Genomic DNA, 22,535 nt, shown 5'->3' with positions numbered 1-22,535 from the left:
CTACAAGCGGCGATGTCCAACTCTGAATATGTCTTGACAAGCAATCTACAGATTGGTTAACGAAAATGAAAACCACCTCAAAACCACTGTTTAATACACAAATATAAAAAAGGAAAGAAATTATACACAATTTGACAAATGAAAGTGTAGATATAATGAGCAATAGAGTGGTATTCTAACAAGTAATATTAGGATTGCAAGGGTCCGTGTTAAGAGTCCGGCTCTAGAAACATACTATTTTGCTCTGTTCGAATTGATCGTCCCGGTCAGTTCTCCGTTGTTGATTAACTTCAGCAAAACAGGATGGAAATGACCGGAAGAACAAAGTTATAGTTACAGCCATCAAGAAAATATTAACATACAATTGTGCATTCTGGTGTATATTAAGACTATCTAGCATTTCTACATAAGTAACCCTCAACGCAATGTTTTACTAATAAATACTTAAAAAGTGAAGTCAGAGGTGATGATACAACTGTAGCACGAGTCCACATCTCACCCGGATGATTGCAACAATCCCCCGACTGAAGATCCGAGATGGGGCCATGACCACTTTTAATGTAAACCTTACTGATGATACATACGCTACGTTCCATTGCGTCGTGTTTACGGTATTGAAGAATCATAAGCGGTTCTATTGAAATCGGAATTCGTTTCGTGGAACGGGCGCACTAAGATCAACTTCACGACGAGAGTACACGAGTCTTAAATGAATATCGGCTAAACTTGACAACAGCAATTGTCTAAATCGGTACAAAACGTGAGTGAATTGCGCGACTAAATTAGGACTGTCTAAAATTTGGAAAATGGTACGCGAATAATCAAGGCTTAACTTCCACAACTGAAATGTTGAATTATATGTATCTTCATTGAGGTACATCATATATAGAGGAAACTATTGCATAACACAGTACATATACGACGGGTATATCTTTTTTGCAACGAATGAACTTTGTTAACCTCTAAGTGAAGATTACAATGGTGATGACGTAACTTTTTCGACCAATCATAATGCACTATTTACACATAATTGCAAACATGTTTTGAAAAAAGCTCGCTACCGGGTGCCCTCTTTGCACTGGTCACATATCCCATATTTTGATAGTCCCACATAGTTTTCCCTAGCGCGCAATATGATTGTAGGGCCCCAGCCTGTCTCCATTGTACGTTATATATTAATGATGAAAAACATTTAAAGTATACAACTGTACGTATATCAGTGACTCAATATAATGACTGTTTATAATAGAGACGACAAGCCGGTACCATGTGACGCAGAGAACTTTGTCTATATAGAAGTGTTATTTACTGAAGTATCTATTACTGAGGAATCTCGATATATGCATAGTGTGGCTAATGAGGGAAACATGATGACCAGACCACGCCATACTATCAACACAATCAGCCTATCCAGTATTATCATGGCAATTTACTTTTCGTTTGCGATTTTCTTTTTTGCCAACCTCGGTTGCGTCCCCTAAAATGTTTGCGTGTGGGAGAGGAGAAGGGGGGGGGGCTTTTCCTGTCCTTAGCCCTTCTGGATACGCCGAAACTAGTATCGAGTTTTAAGCAAGAAAACACATCCAGAAAGAGGAAAAAAATAAATACATTTGAAAGAGGAATTCCGTTGTACTGATGTGTACTTGAAAGCCCCAGTAGGGTACCAGGACGAAGCTCCGGAAGCTGTAGAGATATTCCCTAATTTCTTACTATTTTATTCCCCTCCCCATTATTACAAACGTCCAATATGCATATGTTGCATGGAGTGACTGATAATTCGCTCAAAAACACAATCACGGTATCCAGACGCTGATCATGTGCTGTAGTAGATATGATGTGTGAAAGAGGAGACATGTTTGAGTGAAGTAGTTGAATCCAAGTGTAAAATTTGCATATGGATGAACATTAAAACTACTTTTCTTGCCAATTATGTCCAATTGTTATGGCAATTAACCCCATAATCGAAATGTTTAAGGTAAAGCTTTTCAATGTTCAGTCCATTATATCTTGTTATGCACATCGATACACATACTCTGTTATTAAACATTTCCAGTGAATTGGATTATTGGTCTTAATTGAATGTTATTTTTTTTAAGAACCTCTACCTATTCTGCTTGCCTCTGATTTGCTAATCTTCCCTGTATTTACATTACTTAGAATATCTCTTTTACACATTGATCTACTGAAGATTATCTACATCACACAATAACAGCAAACAGTATTGTGAATCTTGTTCTGTCATTTACTTCGTCTGCTCACCGATACAACCAAGGTAACGTTGAGATTGGTTCCTATAATAAGAAATGCTCTTTTTTTTTTAATGAAAAGTAACCTTTTCAAATTTTGTAATATAAAATGCCATTTAAGTTAAAAAGTGCAATTTTGTTGAGAAATCTATGACAAATATTATTGAAAAGTAATCTTTTTTTCTAAGACCCTATTAATTGAATCTTGTGGTACGAAATCCACAGAGATTATTTTCTCTACAAGATGTTGGCGGTGTTTCCCCTTAAATGAATGCCACATACCTCATTGACTCGATGCCTGTCACCCACGCCTTCCGTAATGCTATCTTAGACATACCCTTAGCGATAAGTTGTTATGTCCCACTGCTTTCAATATCAGCAGCCCCCCCCCCTTCCCCTCTTCTGAATTGAACCATCTTCCGAAGCCCCTGTATAAGGAGGCAATGGACAGAAAATGTCACTTGTTTCCTCAATAAACATTCCACAGTAGGCAGACTACGATCGTTAGTTTTTATTAGAAAAGATATAATTTAATATAATTTTTTAAAGTAATTCCCGTAATCATTTCATTTATCCACGTGCTCTCATTGGCCAATTCAGCTTTTTTTTTTAGAGTTATTGATTCTTTATGATATTCATTTCTCATAAACATAAAGTTTATTATTTAGTGCCTTAGGACGCACGAAACGCTTACACTGTAAATTTTAATTAGTCATATACACATGCCAAAATGGTCAAATGACTAATTTTGCATTAGTCAGAATTTTTGACTAATTTCATCAGTCATATGACTAATTAAAATGGCTAAAGACCAATGAAAGTTAGTCATTGTCCAAAATAGTGACGAAGCATAATTAGTCAATTGGGAATCACGAAATTTGATTTCAAAGCTTTATTTGTTATTTTTGGTCTTCAAGGTTTTTTTTTATTTACTTACAAACAACTTCCGCGCCACAATATGGATGAATATTAAAAAATTGTTTATAAAATCACCAATAATTAAAAACCCAAGGAATAATGGATATGCTATATAACAATTTTCGGTTAAGTGTAAACTCTAAGACGTCATAAGAAAAATTTCCACAAATTTTTTGGGGAAATTGATAATTACTTATAGCAAAAACTTAATTAGGTTAAGGCGATATTCCAGCACCTGTACTAAAACGTCTTAGTCATTTGACTAATTTAGAATTCACAAATGACGTCAGATATACGTAGCCGCGCGTGCGCACTCTGCAGGCGCCAGGCCTCTAGCTCTCGATGATTCCGACGCCATATTTGATACTGCAGTAAGAAATTCTGGAGCCGAGAAATGTCTGCAATCGCAAGGTGGGTGTATCTTATAACTTTACTAAATTGTAATTTAATTGCAAGTTATTCTTTATTTAGTATTTTTAGAATAGATAATTAAATTGATGACAAGTAAATTACCAGTTTTAGTTCTGCTTAGCAACAACGAACGTTCGTCGTTCTAGCCTAACGTTATGCCATATGCATGATATGTGCAGGATACCTCATACTCATAGGCCTAACGTGATTCAATAGGCTATGATGTGCACAAAAATTTATCTTTGTTTATTTTTGTAAAGTTCATTCTCAGAACCATTAAATGTTAACCTGAGTAGGGCTTAGCTTATTTACTGTTCAAATCGATAAAATTGTCAGGCTGAAAGTAACGGTGAACAGCGTTATAACTACGGTGGTCGGCACTGGGCGGGCCCGACCAGCACGGAGGATTTTCGCCCACCACTCCGGATGAAAAACACTGCTTCCGACCGGCACTAATTTCACATAAAAAAAACTGTTTAAAACGTAACTATTTGTGAATAAAAAGTGTTACTTGCATTAATATATCCGTCCTTAATCGTGTTTTATTTGCAATTGTACAAGAATCATGTTTTGCAAGGACAATTTTCCTGAATGTTTGAGATTTAAAAATCTAAAAAAACTGAAACCAAATCACAATCTAACTTCTTGTACACGTGCACATTAGCGTGAACCAGAGCCTAAACATACAGGAAGGCTATAATCCTACTTATGGAGAACAGGACCTAAACTCCCTAGCTAGGTGGAAAAAAATCGGTTTGCTGTAGGGCTATTTTCGCACTCCGGCGGATCTGTACTTTTTTTTAGCCAGCTAGCCTAGATAGTAAACATCCCTTTTCATATCATGTATCACTGGATTGGGGGTTTACAGCATTTGGTCAAGTTTTCTCGAAAGGGTGTATTACAATAACGTTTCTTGAAAAGTTTGTCCAGTACACGTGTCATGATCATACCGGGGCTGAGCTATACAGCAGCTTGAAGGTCCTCTGCTTCATACACTGCAATACGATGTGGTGAATTGAACTGAAACTGTTTCGCAAATAAGCTTGCATAAAATTTTCACCGAATAGTCACTTATATCTCTAACCCTATGGCAGCCGAACAACACACTAAGTCAATGGGGGAAATCAAGCCTAACCATATGTTTATTCGCTGAACCTGTGACGCAGTAGGCTGGCACTAAAATTAACCATGGTTTAGAGGGCTGTACTACTATTATGCAGATATTAACGTTACGGTCAATGGTCTTTGTAGTTAGCATATATGTGTGGCGTAGCTTAATTGTTTAGTTTGACTTTTGGTATGTCAACATGGGTTTTCTGTAGTTCTTGGGGGCATATTTTTAATGCAAATGGCTAATTCCCATTTTCAATTGTAGTTGCGTACCACTCGTTGAACAAGGCTAACAATGTACAAGGCGCAGGTAAAGGCTATACTTATGTGCTGTTTTTATCAGACTTTCGAGTAGCCCATTGTCACTATCATTGATAAGTGACTAAGAAATTTTACTTATGAGGTTTGATAACGAGGAAGATTTGCAAGAATTATATATAGTATTGACTCTCGGACAGTTGGTAGTGGCGGATTTTAGTGTATAAGGCAATTGTATTAATGTTTAGAGGGAGATAAAATTGGACTATATTTCATTAAAAAATGCCAGATTTCTACAGTTTCGAGTGAAATTCAATTAACCTATGCGAATTGTATCCATCGATATTTGGATTAGTCTCATTCTGTTGGTGTATGTAAGAAACAAAAAGTGAATTCATCAATCCCATTAACACATTTGAAAATCAAGGGCACTACGGTCAATGGCAGGTTGTTCCTACTAGGCAGAAACCCTACTGAGCCCTATATTTGCTATCCAAAATTTAAATTCTTTTAAAGTATTATACTTTTTTGGGTCAACTATGCTCTTTATTCTTTTTTTGGCAATTGCACTTTTTATGCCAATTAAGATCTCTAGTGATGTCAAGAATGAAGAATTCCTAAACACTTCCTGATAAATTTGAATTTGTTAGTGATTTTTCAGAATGCTGTTGGGTGTGATCATGTTGAGTGCCATATTAAGCCACAGTAATGACTGTTTCTGCCTTCATGATATTGTGGGGAAATGTCAATGATGTAATGGCTTCAAATAAGAAGAAATTACATGACTGAACAGCATTGGCAATTTGGCACTCAGCCTGTGACACCCCAGAAATATTGAAATTGTAGCTGCTCCTGCACTAACACCCACTAGAAGTAACCTTTATATTCAGCTTGATTTTTTCCCTCACAACCAATAATGTAAATATCAGTGAATGGTGTGCAAGTAGGTTTATTTGTCAAACCCTGAAATTGATATTTCTGTATATTTATTTCCAACAGGTATGCAAAGATGAGGGCATCCATGATTTGTTTATAGCTCCATGGTTGTAGGAAGGTCATATGAAGTATGGAAAATCTGTACTACTTAAGGTGTGCCAGTCGATGAAGAGAAAGGATGAGGTCTTTTCCTGGGCAGTTGATGAGATGCAAGGGCAACGAGATGAGCAGAGTAAGAAGGGTACATTCCATTATTTGGTTATTTATTAATATTCAGTGAGGAAGTGTTGAATGACTTATCTCTTTGATTTAATAGAGCCCAAATCGGGAATGGTTTAAAGATTCAGGTAACATGGAATTAGAGGAGGGACTTAACCTTAGATGTAATGTTGCACAGTAAACCAGTATTTGAAAAAAATATTGGTAATTACCAGTTCAAGAAAGGTACGATACCACAAAAATGAAAGGACCGAAGTACCATCAGTGGCTATACTTATGAAATAGTGTAACTGGTGATAGCATGTATTACACATACCCTATATCACATAGTTCTGAAGACAAAGTAAAGTATGTTGCTTATTTTTTTTGGGGGGGGGAACCCAAGTATTTCTGTGAAAACACTGTATTATCGGGTGCCATTTTTGTCGGTACAACTAGTACTTGTTTTCAACAGTACCATGCAATTTCACTCAGATGGGTTCATCAGCACGAAAGCAAGCATCAAATAGTGGATCCTAAATAATTGAAGCAGACATTTTGCCTGTCATGTTTATGACACACATGTTTATGATTGCTTGTGTGGTGCTTCCCGGGTCAGTACTAAAAAGGAATCCTGATCAATGAAGGGAGACTATTTTGCTGTCATTTTGTACAGGTTATATCAGCAGAGCTCTGACAAGGTTTATAATAGTTACATTGTTATGAATTGCAATAAAGTCCTGGTGAGAAGGAGCCATGTTATGAATTCGTATGAAGTCCACGAAGCGGCTATCCTGAGGTTTGTCCGATTTAACAAGAACACAAGGTGCTGCAGAACAATAAAGATGAAGCGTTATTCAGAAACATTAAAATTTCAATGTATAAGAGAAGTAACCGACTTTATGTGGGTATCATTGTCATTGTACACATCTAATTATAATTCTTATTTATTTTGTCAACAGATGCCACTGCTGTTGCTGCTGTGCTTGGTATTCCATTGCTGTTGAAGGAGAAAATAAAAAGCTTCCTGATATTTGCTGATGAAAGTGTAAGGACATATTAACCCTTCAAGTCCCATGGGATCTTGTCATAATTGATTTGCAAGTGCACTTTTCAAAAAATTAAAACTAGACTTTACCATTTCGCTACGTTACAGGACTGTTGGTGTCATTCGAAAGAGCTAATCTTTTTTCAGAAAATGACACTTTTTTATTGGGGGGGGGGGGGATATTGAATACTGCCCTCCACCACACAAGGGCAGTTTGGACAAAGGGGGAAAAGTTCCCCTTTACAGTGTTGGATATATATATATATATATATTTCACTTGGGAACAATGGCAGTTTTTTGACAAAATATGAATGAAAATTAGACAAAATTGGCATAAAATCCAACAAAGTTTGCTTGAAATTCTGATGTAACCTCAAAAGCCAAAAAAGGGTCAAGTACCAAAAAAAAAAAAAATCAAAATTTTGAAAAACAAGTCTCTAGGATCAAGGGCATGTAGTGTGGGGGAAACTTCTGCCAGCCATGTTAAGTCCGCCATTCAGTGGGGTGGGGTGCTGGGGAACTGTATGAGGTTCTGGTTGTATTCGCCATTGTGTGCCCTTTTTCAACACAAAGTGCCCCTTTTGTGGGGATTTGTCCCCTGCCCTATTCCCATGTAGGCGTCCCTGTTTGTACATTCTTTTACCAAAAGAATATATGTGGATGCCTTTATGATCTGTAGATAGCTCCTAATGTTTTTATTAGTGATATATATGGTCAATTCCATTTAAACTTAGCATGGTGGCGTTGGTATAAACATTTGCCATTTTAATTTGTTCAGATTAAGTTTCATGAGTGGACAGGGACAGCAATGAATTTCCTACAAAACGCTTGTAAATCTCATGAGAAGTAATGTGATGGGTGTTAAACCAAAATTAATAGCCAGTTTGAATTTCATCTTGAAAGCAAATGTTTCTTCATGGTATTTGGAAACAACAGTTGGCACTAACTGAAGGTGAAGAGTTGGTCTCTGAAAATGTAGGCCATGTGACCATTCCTTTGACGCATAAGGAACAGCTGTGCAAAAATATGACCTGTAAAACTGTTCATAATCTAAGCACATTAGTATTATAATTTTCTTATCAATATATGTGTGGAGTGTATGGTTTTGGCAGATTGTTTTGTGATTTTATTGTTACTTTTGAATTGTCCAGGGTTAGTGTTAGAACTAATTTTTAACAGAGAAAACAAATTTTCCAAACTTAAATGCAGCTTGATTGGTTGGGATTTATTTTACTTGTCGTGAAACTGCATGCAGCTAGACAACAGCCATTTTGCTTAAAATCACACTTGAATGGGAATTTAAGAAAGTGGTGTAAAAAGCCAAATTATTTCAGGTTCAAGTAGGGTGACTAAAAGCCACATTGATACCAATAATCACCTGTACCATACCATACCATGTAAAATATTATGGTGTATTTTCTTGCTTATAGAATGAAGACCCCCAAGCCTCTACATCAGGGGAAATGGTGCCACTTATAGAGAATCAACCTGCTTTACAATATTTGTTGATGGGGAAGAAGTTGGATCTTGCAGTCTGCTGATTTCGGATTTGTCTTCATACATTGCATCGTTTTACGTTTTCGACTTAGCTTACCCCACTATTTGAAAGAAGACCATGGTATTCATTCAGAAAATCATCTTAAGCATTAATGACAATTTTAAGTTAGACCTTTCCATTCTAAGTGTGTTGGAGAGGGTTAATCAAAACCTCTAGGTGTAAAAACAAGAATAGACCTCTGACTGTTGTCGTTTGTCTGCTGTTAAAACGAAATTATCATACTTTTTAACTAGTTGATACTTAAAATGTAATTCATAATAAGATTTAAATATTTAGCCCTCTACATCAAGGGAAATGGTCCCACTTGTGCAGAATAAACCCACTTTACAATATTTGATGGGGAAGAAGTTGGCTCTAGCAGTTGGTTGATTTCAGCTCTGTCAGCATACATAGCATCATACTATGTTTTCAACTTGGCTTATCCCACTGTTTGTAAGAAGACCATGGTCTTCATCCAGAAAATCATCCAGTATTTTCTGGTCAACTTCACACTTGTTGTGTAGCAGTACATTTTAAAGCAAGGATTTGAGTCATGACATGACATGTTTTTAATAGAACTTTGACTTTTCAGTTCTTATTAAAATGTATTTGTCCATTATGTATGAGTGGACATACTGCTGTATACTTTTTATATCAATATATCGTATTTTCAATCCTCTGACACAATTTGGTGATTGGGACAGCCATTTGGGACCAACTTGTTTATAATATTTGTATCCCTTGAAACAGTTCTCTGAAAATATTGGCTTAATCTGACAAAGTTTTTTTTAATGATTAAACCATGGGAGAAATATCACCCCATTCTAGCTGTAACACTCCTATTGAGGCTTTTCATGTATGCTTTTCAAGATATGTTATAGCAATAAATGAGTCTGGTAAAATAAAGCCATGATTTCTGTATTTTTTATTCAAACATACCTTTTCAACCTTGCAATAGGATTTCCTTCATTTACCCCACAAGATTGCCCAATTTGTTTTGTTTTTTTCTGGGAGGGGGGGGGAGGGGGTCGGATTGTATTAGCAACAGCCAGCAGGAACCCTGAGTGAAACTTACAGATTTTATGCACACGAAGATCTCCACACAAACTGGAGGCCCAAAACATCCGCTAAAGTGAAATCAAAATTGTGATGGAAGGCGCATTAGTCTGATGACTAATGAATAACAGGTCAAGTGCTGTGCAAGACTAATTTTGGAAGTCACCAGACTAAATGAATGGTCATATGACTATGATATATTAGTCACTTGACTAGTTTAGCTAATTAGTCATACGACTAATCTTTGCTGGTTAGTCATTTGACTAATTTTAATTAGGCGTACGAAGCACTGTGCAGGACTAATTTTAATTAGTCAATTTGACTAACTTAGATTAACAGTGTACTAAAAGTGTTAATTACTGAATCAAAGTGAACTTATTCGGATAAATTTCGTTATTTGCTTAGTGTACTGATTACTGATGGAAAACTTGACCAGGGGCAGATTACGCCGTACTATAAACACAACTAGCCTATCCAGTAATATATATCATGGCTTTTAACTTTCTTTTTCCATTTTTTCCTGCAAACCCCGTGTCGTCCTTGGAAATGTTTGTGGGGGACGTTCCTCTTCCCCCACCCCTCCACCCCTACCCCTCTTCCCTTACCCCTCTCGCTATTTCACTGCTTGTAGAGAGTTTTAAACACGTAAACACATTTAAGAGGTAGAAATTATATTAATCCGGAATGTATTCTAGGTCCTGCTGGGAATCCTGGGACTTCACCTGAGACAGTTTCACTTTTCAGATATGAAATGTTCGATGATATTCATTTTTTGTTATATCAAAAACATTATTGTTCCGAGAGTAATTCAGCCTCAGTGGGGATGCAGGGGCGTATCATTGGAGCTATTCTTACTTTATTGTATAATGCTTTGATTTTCCAGGGGTACAATGGGGGGGGGGGGCTTGTGTACGCCCATGTCTGATTGGTGTATCATGTCACAGATAATCCGATACAGCTGACAATCTCGAGTATTAAGTGGCTTAGATGTGGTCATGTATCATAAGAGTTACATGAAGATAATATGAATTAGAATGTTCTCGTTTTTTAAAACAGAACATTCAATACTGGATTTTGTGGTACGGAATTCACAGATAATATTTTCCCCGGAAAGTTTATATGTCGCTTGGTGGTCGTTCCCAACAAACACCACTACCCCTCGAGGATTGTCCTCCCCCTCCCCTCCCCTAGACCACACACACACCACCACTCCTCATGATTTACAGATCGAGGACAACGGACAAAACCCTATTCCATCTATATAGACAGGGATCTTTCAGTATTAATGGAAAAGAGAATTGAATCATGTTATACCCTGTCATCGTCGTGTTCTCATGTCCTTCGATGAGACAGAACAATACATAATACCTATCAGATTATTCAACATTTATCATATATTCAATATCTATCAGATTATTCAATACTCTCACAACCAAGTTTGGTGTTTGAACTGATTAGTATAAATTTTCACTCTTTTTCTGAATGAGATGGTCTAGCGCGTTGGTGGTCGCTTATACACCGAATATGTCATACACCCTCAATAAGGTTAATAACAACATACGATTAACTTGGTTATGGTAAAGTGATGGATATTGTTAGAATAAATATAGCATTTTGAAGGATCAAGTTGCTGAAACAATGTCAGATTAATTAGATATGTTGATTATTATCTCGCAAGTAATGATGAACTGAAGTTATACACGCAATGTAATGAACTCACAGAATAGAGTCGTTCGATATTTGATCCAGTCATATTGATTTCAATGGGCCTTTCCAGCGTCCTATCCAATGGTGCTGTCTGTCATATAAGTCCTTATAGGATAATTATAATGTAAGATAATTAAGATAAGATAAGAAGAACAGATAAGATAATTAAAGTAAAAACTGGTGTCGCCAAGCCCCCCCCCCCAAAAAAAAAAACAATGGAAAACCGTGTTTACTAATCACTTTGAGCTTCGTTGCTGTGTATGAGCGAGCTGACACTCTGGAATCTGGAATCAAAAAATGACGATCTGTTCTCTCCTAAAGCTAGTTTGTATATATATGACACTATCAGATTATATTTACCAATAACAACAGGTTAAAGTTAGTCGGTGTATATATGCCACTATCAGATTATATTTACCAATAACAGCAGGATTAATGCTCGTTACCGCACTCATTAGTTTAATCTCGGCGGAAGAAAAATTCAAAACCACCAACAGCAAAAAGCTAAGATTTAAAGAGCCACGGAAGTATTTCCGAAAGAACTTCCGCGAGGAGACTGATCTAGGGATAATGTCGAGCGCCCTGTAAAATAAAGATTTACAGCAGATCTAGAAGCTTGAAACATTTCGTGTTAGTCAAAACGTATTTCCAACTTTAAATTATTATCTTATGTATCATACTCTTTTTATCCCCTTTTTATTCGTCCAGAACTTGTGTTCATGCTTGATTAACTATTTGCCATGTCGATGAAACACAGTTTTGTGTAAATTCGTTTGCGCTTTGGTTTGATATAAACGTAGTCTACAAACTACACGAAATATTATATTTTAAAAGAAAATTTGTGTAATGAATACGGATATCGATATAAGCCCGATATATTTGTAGTTAACACACCCTCTATATTTGTTTTGGACATGTCACATAAGTTATTTCTAGTACTGCAAAAGCGTTGCTGCTACGCAAAAAGATATCGAGCGCAGAAGCGCTATACAAAATCTCTGGTAATAATGTATGAGTGACGTTGCTCGTGTCAATATTTCACAATAAATCACTGTATGTAATACATAGGGTAATAAAATGACAAAATGTGTGGTTATGGAATCAACTATAATCTGACAAAGTGGGTGTTGGACTTCCTGACAAATAGGACATAGAGAGTATTTGTGAATGGCAGAGTTTCTAGCGATATTGTGATGAATACTGGTGCACCAAAAGGTTTTGTTTTATCACCCGTTCTTTTCACCCACTATACTTCTGACTGTCGCAGCACACAACCCAACACGCATATTGTTAAATTTGCTGACGACACATGCATTTTAGGTCTTATTGAGAAGAATGGTGACGAAACCGGGTATAGGCATGAAATATCCACCTTTACGAATTGGTGTGACGAAAACAGATTACAACTGAATGTGTCTAAAACAAAGGAGCTTGTTGTTGATTTCCGGCGTAGGGGGCACCAACTAGAGAGAATTGAAATTAGGAACGAGCCAGTAGAACAAGTCCATTCTTATAAGTATCTGGGAGTTTCCATTACTGATAAATTAGAGTGGGGCGAACATGTTAATACTGTCCTGGCCAAAACTAATCAACGTATGTTCTTTCTACGGAAGCTCAATTTATTCAGACTAGACGCCTCTCTCATTTCTTTGTTCTACAATGCGGCCATCGAGACCATTATTACATTCTGCTTGGCTGCATGGGGTGGCAATACGACCGCTAGAGACATGGCTAAGATTAATACACTTGTTAGAAAAGCGAGGCGAGTTTGCCGGTCTGATGATCTCAGATCAGTAGATGAGCTGCTTGTCAGGGTAACTAAAAGAAATATATGTCAATTACGTCGTCGGAACATCCTCTAGGAAATCAGGTTGAGTATAGCAGTCGAACTGGCAAGCCAATTGTCATCAGATGCCGGACAGAAAGATACAGACGTTCGTTCTTGCCAAGGGCCATTCTTAGTCTTGCCAACGAGTTTTTTAGGAAATAGGGTTTTTCTTCTTTTTATATGCCAGTACATGGATTTTTTTTATTGTCTTAAGAAATGTATATATTATAAATCATATGTTTTGATGTATTTATGACTGTTTTATGTATGTTATACTGAGATGGAGTGAACTCCAATTCCTTTTATGGCCAATAAAGATTCTTATATCTTATATCTTATAATATGATATCAGTAATGATGTGTAACAATGAATCATGATGTACACCCTACAATGGGACTATAGAACTGAATATTGAATATTTATATTGAAAATTACAATTGATCAAGCTAGACACACTTCTAGATTTGTAATGCAGATCAGTCCAGTTCCAGCCTCCAAAACTATTTGCTTTTTTTCTTTTATTCTAAACAGGATTTTAATGAACGCAAGCATGTCAATAGTTTAAAGTCAATAAATGTTTTCAAAGGTATTCAAATCCTGTCAAGACAGTAATAATCGACTAAATAGACATTATCATGTGTCAAATAGGGGATTGATTGATGATACTGATCGCCTTTATGGTAATTACAAGTGATATGTATGAAGGATAGCTTTGAAGTATTAACACTTGTCTTGCATCTTCTGCTGTCCATCAGCCCGGGTGAATTCAGGATTTGGAAAAGGTTCCCCAGAAAAGTAACATTTTGGACATGAAATGTGGTATTCTTGGGCATAGTTACTAGAATATACATGAGGTGTATAATTTGGTATACATGCACGGTTGTGCAAATAACTACCTGTTAACCCCTTCCACCCTTCCAGATCCGTGCCTTGTACCAGGTACCAATTTACGGTTTTTCCAAAAGTAAACGTGCCGAGGGTGACATATTTGATCAATAAATCAGGTAAATAATATTTTCAACGACCATATCAAATCTGCTTGTCGCTGATTGGTTAATCTGTTTCAGCTGACTACTTTATAACCTACTCACCATATCTTCTCCTCTCAAATTAAGCAATAAATATATATTTACACAATGTCAACAAAAAGTTTTGTGAACTTTGTGCTGTCATTTTACTCACCAGTTTATTGAATCAGACTTCATTCTGATTATATGACCCTCCCTAAGGAGGGTGGTTTTATTGAAAGAATTGATAACGTAAGATTAATATTCATTCAATATTTACATAATCTTCATAAGCACTATGACATATTATGTTAAATTGGGGGCGCTTTGTAAAGATAGTTTATGGTTTATCATAGTATTTGTGGGATCGTGGAATTTTATTAGAAGAGAGAAAACAAACTAGAATTACTTTTAGTAAAATACGAAATCATCATAAGAGCTACCCGCATTGTAAATCGACCAACCACAGTAAAGTATATAACTCTAGCGACCAAACACAGCAAAGTATTCAACTCTAGCGACCTAAAACAGTAAGTATATAACTCAAGCGACCGAACACAGAAAAACATATAACAACTCCATTTAGCACTCTGGGTCGATATCGACCCAAATAATCATTGAATTTAAAAAAAAATAGTACTCAGCCACCTTACATCCTACAACATTCATTAAGGTATTGAAATGTAGCTAAGACCATACGTTTGTGTATAAAACAAATAAAAAGGGGGGTAACTTTTGAATATTTTTAGTGGGTGGGGCTCAAAGGTCAAAGGTCAACCTGAAAATGGCGTAATTTGGCTAAAAATCGATGTTCGCTTCATAAAAATCGTGACAGAAAATAAGAGTTGATCAACCCCCCCCCCCCATTATATTTGGTATAAACCCTTACATGTTTTGAACATATTCTGAGCATTTCAGGAATATATCTATAGAGAGTTCTGAGAAAAATGCAAATGTCCTTGAAATTTCCTGTAATTTGACACCAAAATCGTCCAAATCCGTTCATTTTTGAGAAAAATCTCATTCCCGAACGCTTCAACCTACGAACGTGTTTTTTTTTTCTTATTTGAGATATTTAGGCCACTGCAACATTTGTAATTGATAGTTATGGCATAGCGCCCTCGCATTCCTTTGTAAATCGATAGCAACGGCTGTTCTTGCGCAATATTGTTTCATTGAATGTTTACTGTACAGTCTCAATGGACTGTTTCGTACGGGTACACTTTCAAATAGGCCGTGGCCCAAATTTACGGCCCAATAGGTCCTAAAGATGTGGGACGATTGGTCAGATACCATGATGAGGTCCAGGACCTTCTGGTCGAACCAGTTTATCAAGGTTCGGTCCTTTTGAGGACACAGAAATCGTAAGTCAATAGCGTTGTTTACAAAAAAAGGCTAGGCTAGGCCTAACGTTATGCCAACCTTAGGCTGTAATTTTCGAAAGTAAACAAGTAAACAACTTTTGTACTAATTGAAATCAGTCATAACTCTGTCAATCCTCAACAGATTTCAGAAAATAAGGTATCATCTGAAAGAGCAACCCCACATGAACCTTTATCATACAATTTGAAGTCAATTTTGAAGTCATTAGTGATTTTATTGTATTTTGGTGTTTTCCAATTAAAACAAAAGTACATCCTAATTTGCATATTATAATTTGCATATAATTTGCAATTTTTATAAAATTATCAATTCCAAATTTTGTTCTCTATTGATCTAAATCAACTTTCTAATAGAGAAGTTGTCCCTAACCTTTATAAGCCAGCCCTAACAAGATAAGTGCCCCAAATCCTAATTGTGTGCCCAACCCCCATGATTAAATGAGCGACCTAACACAGTTAATTATATAACTGTAGCGACCTAACACAGTAAAGTATATAACTCAAACGTTCCATCCGAATACACTTGATTTCACAATACCTGTAACAGTACGTATGGTTCATGTAGTTCACAGTCCGAATGAAAAAGTTGAGGGGCAAATGCATGATAAGCCCCCCCCCCCCCCCCCAATATTTACCAAGGCTCCGAAACGTGCATCTGCCTATTTTTCAATGCATACTTGTCGATCTGTCCGATGCACACGTATACTATATAGGTGTAATAATTTTAGTAAATGCTAAGGGGACCCTCGGCCCGTCCCCTTGCGATAGACCGCATTGTCACCCCGACCGCGTCTTCAAGGGGTGGGAGTGGTGATGATCAGGGCGAACATGGGGGGGGGGATAAGTGCGGAGCATTGCAGCCAGAGCATTTAAACAATATGATAATTGATTGTCTGTATCATACCTCATCGAATGTAAGTGTTTTAAATAAGAGCGTACACGCAAAAAAATGAAGTGTTGAATTTAACACTTTCCAGGTGTAACCGTTCACCCTACACCTGAAGGGTTACTCTGACCCTGAGTAGGGTTACATAATTTATGTAGCGTGGATTTTTTAACACCTGCAGAAGTGTACTTTCAGTTCGAGCATTCTGATTGGTCAAACCTCCCGTCAGCTGGATTCTTAGTGTCAGTTATGTGTTTAAACGATACCACCGTACCGTGAACACCCATTTACCGTACCTAGCAATACCTGTACCAGTTTGTCGACATTTATCGTTACTAAATGTACTATAGTAGCCACAGCCATATATACGTTCAAGCCACAAAACGTTACGTACTCAGTGTGCGATAACGAGCTACAATGGCATGAAAATGACGTTATAGGAGACTGGGGCCTGGAAGAATTGATTGAAAAATTCGAAGGTATGTTTTGATATTATGTAAGTGTACGTGACAAGAACGAGATATGCTTAGAGACCCACGACTAAGCTGGGTAGACGAATGCATTTGAATCGCTTGCGTTACGTAGACCTAACGTTAAAGTCATACTATAAGTTAATATAATAGGCTAGCTGCTGTTTGTCATAGTCAACTCATAATTGTCAACGAATCAGTGTAGCCTACATACAAGTAAACATTAAACGGAATTGCCTTCGGACGGACGGAGGACTTTGGTCTAGGCCTTTATTGTAATCTAGTGCATTCTATTCCTTTTTGTGCGTTAACCGTAACTTCGTATACCCTGCGAGTCACTTTTTTAAGTAGTACTACTACTAGGCCTAGTACTAGTAGTAGTAGGGTATACTTAGGCTATTTCAAGACAATGCATTTTAAATAGCATCAGGCATGGGCCTATAGTTACGCTGGTACTATGTTCAATAAATGATAAACATATATTCATGTAATGCAATATATAATTACCACTAATTGCCATTTTAGCTTGTAAGTTGTAGCAAGTAGGCCGAAGCTGATGTGGATTGGTGATACTTTTAGACCTAGGCCCAACTATAATTTAGATATCTTATGGAAGTGATCTAGCTGTTATAATTCATATCAATCTACACAATTGCATACAGTGGGAGTGAGCATTGTTTTAAGCATTGCTAACATGATGCATTGGTTATAAAAGTTGCCTACCTTGTCTGATGAAAGTTTAATGCAAGTTCCTGTTTTGACAAGTAATCACTATAGGCCATCTGGCTTTCTAGATTCAAACGTACTTGAAGAAGTTAGAATCACAACTGATTAAATTGTGGGCATTTTCTTTAGGAATGTTCATGTTTTGTGAGGGGTACATGTAAAAAACTGCTTATGCTCCAAGGTTTTAACACAACTTCATTATGATGGGAATTTTCTTTTCTTTTCTTTTCTTTGTTGTTACTTAGGAAGCATCAACTTGGAATTCTATTTGCAAAAGATTTCAGAAAGACCTCAGCAATATGTGTTACTTCTTGGAGGAAGCAAAATACACCCCAAGCAGTCATTTGTGATCATCCAGAGACATGCCCTACCCCAGAGGACATTTATGAAGCCATTGATGTTTGCTTCAAATTATTGTACGTGTTAAATCTGAATTATACCAAATTGCAAGTCTCGGTGCCTGCGAATTTAATCAAAAAGTTGTCTACAAGTTGCCTGGTGGTGTGAAACGCAACCAGATTCGAGATTTTTATGCTCACCGTGCCGACAAAAAAAAAACAACGTTACTGCAGTTTAGCAGTTGTCATAGACAGAATTCCATGTTTCCTCATCTCACGGATCAGAATGTATGTAAAGTTGATGCTTATTTGGAATTGTCTTTGGGAAGAGTTTTTTCTTTTTGTTTAATTTGGAATACCAAAGGCACGAGCCAACAACAAAGACAAAGTAACTGCAGTGTAGCAGTCATCATAGACAGTACTCCACGTTTTCTCATCCCACGGATCAGCATATATCTAAAGTTGTTGCTTATTTGAAATTGACTTTGGGAAGAGTTGTTTCTTGCGTTTAATCTGGAATACCAAAAGGCATTTGCCAACAACAAAGACATAGTCACTGTAGTGTAGCAGTCATCATACACAGCACTCCATGTTTTCTCATCCCATGGATCAGAATTTTTCTAAAGTTGTTGCTTATTTGAAATTGACTTTGGGAAGAGTTGTTTCTTTGTCTTTAATCTAGAAACCAAAAGGCATGTGCAAAAAAATAATGTCGAGAACAAACTTAAGGACTATATATATAACCATGAACAATCTACATATCTCAACTATCTATTTCTATAACCATGAACAATCTATATATCGCAACTTTCTATTTCTATAATATACCTCTTTAACTATACTTTGTAAATATTATTGCTATGGAGATGGAATTCTTGGGCGTGAGCCAGTGAAAGTCTGAAAGTTGGTGCTTATGTAGGTCAGGCAGGATGAAGGAGAGATAAGGGGAGATGGGGGTCAAGAGGGGTTAGAGATGTGTGTGTGTGTGTGTTTCTACAGTGTATGCTATGTACAGACTACTTATGATATTGTGTGAGAGGAAGGGAGTTCACTGTTCACTTTGACTTTGACTTGGAATATTGGCCTTGTGTTGTTGTGCTGGCTGTTTGGCTGTTGGGAAAATGGCTGTTGGGAAAATGAAGGGTGTGGCTGAGTGAAGTGACTGCAAACTGATGAAGACCTGAGAGATTGAGTGAAGGAGTTTGGGACTGGAGTAGTGAAGGAATAAAAGTCACAGAACATTATAAATATTCTCTATTCTTATCTTTGGAATTCCACGCTTCCGCATGAAACTTTGCAGCTTTGTCGGGACTAAACTAACATCGATCCTCTACTCGACAAATAAAGACCAAGTAACTGCACTGTAGCATTTGAAAATGTTGGCACTTTTAAGTTGACTTAATTCCACAAGACAATACTTTTATAGCCTAAATTGTTCGTTTTACATTTAATGGGATATAATAAATGGACCTCTGGAATAGGAGGTAGTAGGGTGTTTAATTGCTGAAAATCCCACATTCTGAATTGTTTGTGTTGTCATTGCTTTTTGCTCTCTCTTAAATGTAACTTTCTGCTGTGAGCGATTCAAACATGCATCCATATTGTTTACCTAATTACTAGGTAATAATTAACCTAAAACCTGTATAAAATATTTACTAAAAGGGTGCGATGTAAACTTTTCTGGCAAAATTTTACATAACAGTATTGTATTTGCGTTACATAATAAACATGTAAAACTTTACAAACCAGCAGTTAAATATACATCCAGAAGTATAAACGAGAGAGCACTATTGTGTGTTGAGAGTCCATTAAGTATCATCTTGACACAGATGACAAATGAATACTATATGGTGGTAATTCTACTCACTGAAGCAGAACTTTGACACCCAGAAGGCCAAAAAATGTGCACTAGAGTGTTAATTATACTCCCTGAAGTGCAATTTTGACACCCAGAAGTGCTAACAAATGAACACTTTATGGTGTTAATTTTACTTCCTGAAGTGTCATGTTGACACCCAGAAGTTTTAACAAATGAACACTTTATTGTGTTAATTTTACTCCCTGTAGTGTACCTTCAACACCAGGAAGTGTTATTTTGACACTTGTATGGGTGTTGTTAAGGCAACACTCGCAAAGTGTTATATTATGTTACACTTCTGAAGTGTTAATTTAACCCGGTGGGTGTTGTCCCTAATCCAAACAGGGTGGGGTGTTAAATTCAACACTTTACGATTCAAATTTAACACTTCATTTTTTTGAGTGTAATAAGCTAAACGCTACACTCATCAAAATTTACGTTTACACTACGAGTACACGCAAGGCGTGGAACATGGCTCTATGTTTAAACGCAATCAATTATTAAACGAACAAAAACACAATATTAGCATTTCACCTGTACTGTATAGGGTACATGCATTCGTGACAGTGCCAAGTTGATTCATAGAAATTTGTTGGAAACTGCACGTGGTTTTGGAATTGCCCATTTGTTGACAGCAAGAAATGCTTTCTCTTTTTTCTTATGACATTTATTTAATTATTGCATGGAATTGCATTGTAGTAATGTACTACACTCAAAAACTACGAGTAATAGCTACTCTCTTAAAACATCATCGAATATACAAATTACAATGTTTTTACATATTTTTACGTGCAATCTGAGAACTTGCAGGTTTGAGAACCATATTTTAGGGCTAGGTATTCGCAGCATAAAGCACTCGGAAAGTGCCGTTTTCGGCCATCTGGGGGTTTGAAAAACCAAAATTTTCTTGTACGCTCCGCGCCAACCGATTAGATAGTCTCCACACATCACCCCCCCCCCCCCCCCACCAATAATTTTCCCGTTCCGCAGCGCCTGTCAGAAACATATAAGTAGCCTACAATCACCGCAGAATACTGACCTCTACTAAAGTACACACATTGTCACGCAATTCAGAGCGCTACCAAATAACGTAAAATGATAACAGTCGGTCAATAACGTTACTCCTAAATAACTAGGCGTAATCTCCCTCAGTGCAATAGCGCAGTTTGCTAACAATTTATACAACTCACAATTGTAGTCAATAATATTCTGAGCGCTTACAATATCTATGAACAGTTATGCACGGTGCCGTGGTATTAGAAACCTACCGAATTGGATAATAGTAAATTATATGATAACTAACGTACCGTACGTAAACGTCTTGAGAGATTTTGTCAAAGAGTCCCACGCTGCACGTACCAACAGTTCATTTTATACTCGCCTGAACAATGGCTTAAGTTTACGCCCGTGAGAAATTATACTTCAAAGAACAACGCCTCAGCGTTGCGGTCACCAGACTTCCGGAGACCGAGAGGCCAGGTGCACGATAACTTACGTCATAGTAAACAAATTAACGGGGATTTCCCGACAATGAATTATAACATTACTTAAACAGTTTATCCAGCATAAAGAATAAGCCTTCATAGTTAAATACTACAAGTTCGGTTACAATATATTCTAACTCCCTCAGCTTCAGCTCGATCATATGAATATGTTTCAAGAAAAGATTAGAACTCCAATAATGAACTTTAAAATAATATTAACCTCGTTTGAACGTTAGACTGATGATCTTTAAACAGTAGGAATAGTCATGTTTGGAATTACTATGATATTTTTAAATCAAACTACACATTGCCCTGTATAACGTGTATCTACACGCTGACTGACATAGACTATCTATGTTACAATATTTATTATATGTCAAATAATAACATAGAAATCTCCTAAAATTCATAAATTCCATTTTTGGAAAAACCCAAACCATTGCCAATAAGAAGGACATGTTGTTGTTCAATGCTTCGTAAATCTGAATCTATGGATCTATGATGGTGTAACATGATGGCTTAATTTTGGTGGGTCGTGGTATGTGTGTGTGTGTGTGGGGGGGGGGGGGGGTGCTCACAAACTTCTGAAAGCTGTGTGGGACTTGTGACTTGTAATGGGGCAACCGCAGAATCACTTAAAAACGTTCCGACCAAACGGATCCTCCGTGAGTTTTCTACCGCAAATGCCAGTTCTTGGATATTTTCAAACAAAAGAGCACTTTCTTATTGCATATTTCTTAATTTCTTAGCAAAATAAACAATGTAAATTTAACATAAAAGGACACAGTTTAATTACAAAAATGGGTTTAATTGAAATCGGGTACATTTGCGGTTTTCACACAACTCTGTGGACAACGTTCTCCATTTCCGGCCCAATTCGTAACGTGCGTGCTGGAATGCTTTGACGATATACAATATACACGTACATATAATCACATTAACTACAAGAACAGTTGTGCCTAGCCCCTCCCCCCTCCACCTCCCTTCCTTCCTTCCTTGTACTCTCTCTTAAACATTAACATATGTTCGTATTTAAACACTGAAGAAAGTTGTACTGCACGACACATTTTACTTTTTCCCTCTCGAGTTTTCGTGTGATTCGTTCGTTACATCTCGACGAAAAGGGTCGA

At 36.9% G+C, this 22,535-nt stretch overlaps 2 protein-coding genes across 5 annotated transcripts in view; one reads left to right on the top strand and one right to left on the bottom strand.

The window, feature by feature from the left end:
- Positions 1-22,535, bottom strand: part of LOC139954924 (uncharacterized) — a 200,048-nt gene that overhangs the window by 6,004 nt on the left and 171,509 nt on the right. The window lies entirely within an intron of this gene.
- On the top strand, positions 2,941-9,568 carry LOC139985183 (uncharacterized). Of its 4 annotated transcripts, none has more exons than XM_071999439.1 (4): positions 2,941-3,575; positions 5,943-6,120; positions 7,040-7,125; positions 8,556-9,568. In XM_071999439.1, exons 2-4 carry the CDS (start codon positions 6,003-6,005, stop codon positions 8,664-8,666), a joined length of 315 nt encoding a protein of 104 aa, XP_071855540.1. In that variant the 5' UTR covers positions 2,941-3,575; positions 5,943-6,002; the 3' UTR covers positions 8,667-9,568. The 4 variants fall into 4 exon arrangements, with proteins under 4 accessions (XP_071855540.1, XP_071855541.1, XP_071855539.1 ...); XM_071999440.1 differs by lacking the exon at positions 2,941-3,575 and adding an exon at positions 3,642-4,553; XM_071999438.1 differs by lacking the exon at positions 2,941-3,575 and having other exon boundaries at positions 3,642-6,120.

This window comes from Apostichopus japonicus, chromosome 17, assembly GCF_037975245.1.
Source record: "Apostichopus japonicus isolate 1M-3 chromosome 17, ASM3797524v1, whole genome shotgun sequence".
Lineage (NCBI taxonomy): Eukaryota > Metazoa > Echinodermata > Holothuroidea > Aspidochirotida > Stichopodidae > Apostichopus > Apostichopus japonicus.
This window is presented reverse-complemented; position numbering and strand designations above follow the sequence as displayed.